Genomic DNA, 6,000 nt, shown 5'->3' with positions numbered 1-6,000 from the left:
TGCCAAATGTGTACACGTTGAGCACGGCGGAAGGGTCACCGTGCGGGGTGAGGGGGGGCCTCCCCGGGTTTGCAGGGGCTGAAGGCGCGTCGTGAGCCCCGGAGCTATCCCAGCGCGGGAGTTTCGAGGGGAGCTCGGGGACAGTTACGGTGTCACGTGGGAAGGCCGCGCGGGGACAGGCGTTTGGGGCTCGAGTGTCCCCGGGGAAGCCGGTGCCAAAGGGCCGCATACCTAGTGTCCAAACCTGGGAGTTCCCTAGGGCTTTACGAGGAGGGGAGCGCGCCAGCCCGCGCCAGCACAGGTGTCCGCGGGGCGGCGCCGAGGCCCTCGCGGGCGGGCGGGAGGGGCGGGCGCTCCAGTGCTCCGGGGCCCGCGGCCCGAGGGGAGGTCCCCGCGAGGTGGTTCTGGGCTCCTCCTCGGCGCTCAGGTTTCCTCTTCCCGCCCGCCGGTTGCTGGCGGCGGCGCCGCCTCCGTCCCCCTTCTCCCTCCCTCCCCGCGGCTGGGCCCGCTCTGCGGCCTCCTCCCGCTCGCTCTCTCCCTTCCCCTCGAGCCTCCGAGGAGCCCGCAGCCGCGGGGCGCCCGGGAAGATGGCGGCGGCGGGAGACGGCGGCGGCGAAGGGGGCGCGGCGACGCCGGGGTCGGGGCCGCGCGGGCCGAGCCCCTTCTCCGAGGCGCGCGGCGACGCCCGGGGCCCCGTACCCGCGGCGCTGCACCCGGAGGAGGTCGCCGCGCGGCTGCAGCGGATGCGCCGGGAGCTTAGCAACCGCAGAAAAATCCTGGTGAAGAACCTGCCCCAGGACAGCAGCTGCCAGGTACGGGGACGGGCTGCGAGGCGACGCGTCCCCGGGGGCTCCGGCGCAGCAGCTGCAGAACAGAGCTGCCCCTTAGGTGTCCAGGCTGGTGCCCAGCGTCTGCGAGCGGTCCGGGGGAGGAGGGGTCGTGCAGAGTTACGAGCACCGTCCGTGGCTTTTGCAGAGCCCCCCCGGTTTCTGAGCCCGCGGTCGCCCCGCTAGGGAGGCACGTTAAGAAACTGAGGCTCGGAGAGGCGAAGGGGCTTGTCCAAGGTCACGGGAACCCGGAGCGCTGTCTCTTAAGTCCGGCGGGTTCCAGGATCGTGTGTCTCGGGAAGGGTTTGGGGGAGTAGATGAAGGAAAGTGGCGGTGGGCTGCGGAGCACAGTTTGGGTTGGGAGGGGGCGGAAACCAAGGCTTTGGGAGCAAGTTGAACGGGCGCAGGGTCCCGCAGAGTCCTCGGGACCTGGGTGTGCCATGGGGGCGGGGTCACGGGAGAGCGAGTAGTGAGTTTTGCTGCTGTTTGGAGCACTTGCCCGAGTTTGTATGAAACAACTCTGTCCCCTCAGTCTGCTAAGACCCTGGTTATAGAGGTTATCGCAGCGCTCTGGGGAGCCTTGCTGCCGTCTTACTGACTCCGAGAAGGCTTCGAGATAGGTTTCTCTGTGTCTTTGAACCAAATTAACTGTTGCTTTAAGTTCTACATCTAATTGACTTTACCATCACCACCCCCCACCCCGCCCCCGCCTCCTGGATTGCCAAATTAACATGCTCGTTTGCTCATTGTAAGAAAACTAGAAAACACAAAGAAGCGCAACGCAGGGTGGGAGTGGGATAGAAATCACCGGTATGTTTGATATTTAAAGATAACACCGTTAACGTGAAATACTATCTTTTCATGTGTGCATGCATTTTTTTTTTAAACCAAAAAAACCCCGAATTTCTTTTGACTGTTCAGGGTTTCTTAATTGTCTAGATGTTCACGTATATTTAACATTTAGCTAGAATTTCTATATTTTGTGGGGTTGGGGAGGGTGGGCTGTCCTGGTGGTTGCAGATTTGAGGCAATTAGTGTAGCTCCCTCCTATACTGGGATGCATGGTATTCCGTGTGTGTGGTGGGGCGGGGGGGGGGGGGGGGGGGCGGGAGGAGGGTGCTGCCTATTGATAATTGCAGCGGTTCTTCCATTAGATCCGTTAAATAATGAGACCAGTGCCTCGCTGCTTTGTAATTAGATCTTACATAGCCATTCACAATAAATGTGAGCATGTAACCTTGTAACCCATATGCATGAAGGGGCATTTTGTTTCAAAAAAGCAATGTAAAAAAGTCTCTGTCAGTATTTGTACATCTCATCCCTCTTTCAACTCCTTCCATTATTGTCCACTTCCCCTCAAGCGGGTAATGTTTTGTAATACTGTAAGGACAACTGCAATGGACTGATTTCATTGAAGCAACTTTCCCTTGCCCACGCAAAGAGAGGACAGCAAGTGAGCTCAGAAAGAGGGAGGCTTGGAAAAGGCAGATGGCATTAAAAAAAAAAAAAAAAAAATTGAAGGAATAGTTTTATGTGTAGGTAATCTAGAAGAGAGAGGAGTGTCTTGATTTCCTTTGTAGAATGTCAGCTATTTTTGCTATCACATTTCTTTGCATTAATTCTAAAAATATTTGAACCATAAATTTTAGACATTTCTATTTTTTCTTTGTTGTTGGTATCTTTCTCATCTCCTGTCTTAAGAGACTTGGAAAAAATATATCAAAGAGTCCAATAAAAGGAATAGTTAATTACTTGTTAGTGATGGAGAGAGGCTTTATGAAAATTACACTGATTTATATTTTTGAGATAGTCTCCCTCTGTTATGAATTTATGTATAATCTCAATTTTAGGATTTTCTGTAAGATAGATGGAATTTGAGCAAACTCTGGGAGAAAGTGAGGGACAGGGAACCCTGGCGTGCTGCAGTTCATGGAATCGCAAAGAACTGGGCTTGACTTAGTGACCCAACAACAACGATAAGGTAGTTAGCATAAATTATCAAATGAAACTGGTATAAGATCTGTATATGTGGATGAATCTTTTACTGACAAGTAAAGTATCTTAAATTTTTATGTTAAGTTAAATTTTTATGCCAGGTTTTTTGAGAACTGAAGAGTTTCATCTGTAAGCAACAAAACAAACCGTTATTAGCACCTGGAATACTGGTTTCCAGACTTGTCCTAGTCTTTATTTTTTGTATGATCATTTCTATAATGAAATATTTTAAGTATTTCTGATAGTGCAGTTTAAAATTTAAACAGGTCAGTGTTAGATTACAGATAACATTTGCTCGAGTAGTGTTTTTTTCTTTTTTCTATTGTCTTCAGTACTTGTACTGTTCCTAGGTTTTCTGATCACAGTCATAACTATCAATGGTCTGTGTTACATAAATAAGTAGAGTAGGCCAAATATGCTAATTTTTAAAAGCAATTAAAAGACACTTTTCTTCAGAATATTTAAAGTGAAGAATTGCTATTTTTACTAGTCCAATAAAATTAACATATACTTGATCTACTTCTCAAGTTGGACTATTTCCATGAATATGTTCTGTAAATATTTTATGTTTTATTTCCCATAACCATTCTAATTCTGATTTTACCTAGTGGCTGCATTTTACTGTCAACTTTACTAGTGAAGGATTAAGTTTAATTTTATTTTGTATTGTTTAGCCAGTATCACCTAGATAAACTCCTATTTATTCCTTATAAAGTGACTAACATGGTTAAAAAAAGTTAAAAGACTACTTTTTGTCCAGTTTCTAAGTAATGAGATATTTTAAATACCCAAATTCTTGTTCTTTTCTAGGAGAAGCTATGTTGATTCATTCATTTATTTGGTAATATCACATTAAGGATCAAAGTCATTCCTAACTCGAGTTCTCAAACTGTATAGTCATGTTTCTAGAAACTCTGTGTTGGTGATTGATCAGTAGGAGCCCAATGATTTCTTCTTAACATTTTGAAAACGTGGACATTTTCTTAATTAAACATAGTTTCTTAAATCTTACTCATGTTTTGTTTAATTTTTGGTATAAGAGATTTACAATACCATCCCACAGCTATACTCTTCCTATGATTAGAAGACATACAGTGTTATTTTTAAGTTCGAGCTTTTAAAGGTACAAATATCAAATACCTTACAGTAGTAGAAATACTTGCTCTAAAAAAAGGAACACCTTGAGAACTAATGAGTTCTCAAAAGAATAGTTACCACCATCAGTCAGGTGCTGCCTGGTGACCATCATATGCTTTCTGGAGTCCTCCCAGCCCTCTGTGTTCTCATAGCTTCAACTCTGGTTCATATCCTTTTCATTTCTTGCACAAATTTACAACTTTTCTGTTTGTTGCCTACTCTCATTACTGTGCTATCTTCTATATTTTAGCCCATCCTGTTCCACTTCCCTGAGAGAGCGACCCAAAGCACAAATCTGACCATGTCACTCTCCTATTAAAACAACAACAAATCTTTGGCTCCCCATTCTCATTCCCAACACTGATTCTCAAACTTTCCTTCAATTCTCCCTTATTTGTCTCTCTTCTTCAGATTGTAAGGAACAGTGAACCTGAAATAGCCTACTGCAAGAGTGAAATTCCTTTGAAGCTTCATGTCCTGTCTGAAAAATTCACATTGATTTTATGTTCTAGTAAAGTTGGATTTAATATAAAAACAATGACTTAAATTCAGTTAACTTCCCTCCAGATCTTTTTTTCATAAACTTGACACTGAAGGAAGATCCACTGTCTTTATCCTGTGATTTTCCACACTCTGGTATTACCATGGAGTACTCAGACATCACTTGAGAAGCATGACATACTAGGATAGAAATGTAAGGCTCTAGCTTTTTGTGACTTGGCCCCTGCCTACACTTCTAGTCTCATTTTTTTATTGGTCCTGCCCTGGATTCAACTCTAATTTTTTAAAGCTACCTCAATCCCTGAGTACTCCATCCCACTATGATAATGATATTTATAGTTATGTCTTTGAATGTATGTGTTTTGGAATGTAATTGTAGTGATTGATTTATTATGACTAATATTTACAATAATTACTATCATTATTTATAATGAATAATAACGATGCTGTGAACACTGGTTCTTATTCACTGTAGCCATTGTGTATATGTGTGTGTCTATATGTGTGAATAGTCTTTTGCAACTCTGACTTTAGAATTTTGATTAGTTAAGGTAGTGCCCTAATACGTGGATTTTTAAATTGTATTTCTATAAATTGTGTATATTTTATGATTAACCTGATTCTGTTTCAGTAGCATTGTTACTAGGGTTTCAAAATGGAGAAACAGTGGTATTTATTTCCTATATTGTTTGAGTTCACTCAGGTTTCTTTCTTACATATCGTATGCGTGTATTTTGTCTTTGTTGTATTTATTTTAAAGTCTGAAAGACACTGTGTAATTAGAAAATGTGAAGTACTTGGGCTAATAGCCAGGATTGGTAAATAGAAAAAACACTCTGTTGTCTCACTTTGGATATTAGTAACTTTCATTTCATGGCAAATAGATGGGGGAAAAATGGAAACAGTGAGAGACTTTATTTTCTTGGGCTCCAAGTCACCACTGCAGGTGGTGACTGCAGCCATGAAATTAAAAGACATTTGCTTCTTGAAAGAAAAGCTATGACCAACCTAGACAGCATATTAAAAAGCAGAGACATCACTTTGTCAACAAAAGTCCGTCTAGTCAAAGCTATGGTTTTTCCAGTAGTCATGTATGGATGTGAGAGTTGGACCATAAAGAAAGCTGAGCGGTAGAGAATTGATGCTTTTGAACTGTGGTGTTGGAGAAGACCCTTGAGAGTCCCTTGGACTGCAAGGAGATCCAATCAGTCAATCCTAAAGGAAATCAGTCCTGAATATTCATTGGAAGAACTGATGCTGAAGCTGAAACTCCAATACTTTGGCCACCTGATGTGAAGAACTGACTCATTGGAAAAGACCCTGATGCTGGGAAAGATTGAAGGCAGGAGGAGAAGGGGACGACAGAGGATGGGATGATTGGATGGCATCACCAACTCCATAGACATGAGTTTGAGCAAACTCCAGGAGTTCGTGATAGACAGGAAAACCTGGTGTGCTGCATTCCAGGGGGTCACAAAGAGTCAGAAACAGCCGAGCAACTGAACTGAACTTTGATTTCAAAGTGCTCTATTATGGTAGT

At 44.2% G+C, this 6,000-nt stretch overlaps 1 protein-coding gene across 2 annotated transcripts in view; it reads left to right on the top strand.

Moving 5' to 3' along the window:
• Positions 1 to 358: 358 nt before the first annotated feature.
• Positions 359 to 6,000, top strand: part of RAVER2 (ribonucleoprotein, PTB binding 2) — a 137,132-nt gene continuing 131,490 nt past the window's right edge. For both annotated transcript variants that reach the window (XM_027537019.1, XM_027537018.1), the window contains exon 1: positions 359 to 812. In XM_027537019.1, coding sequence (XP_027392820.1) covers positions 588 to 812 — 225 coding nt within the window. In that variant the 5' untranslated portion in view covers positions 359 to 587. The remainder of the gene's footprint in view (positions 813 to 6,000) is intronic.

Source organism: Bos indicus x Bos taurus, chromosome 3 (assembly GCF_003369695.1).
Source record: "Bos indicus x Bos taurus breed Angus x Brahman F1 hybrid chromosome 3, Bos_hybrid_MaternalHap_v2.0, whole genome shotgun sequence".
Classification (NCBI taxonomy): domain Eukaryota; kingdom Metazoa; phylum Chordata; class Mammalia; order Artiodactyla; family Bovidae; genus Bos; species Bos indicus x Bos taurus.
Note: the sequence above shows the minus strand (reverse complement) of the source record. Positions and strands in the feature narration are given on the sequence as shown.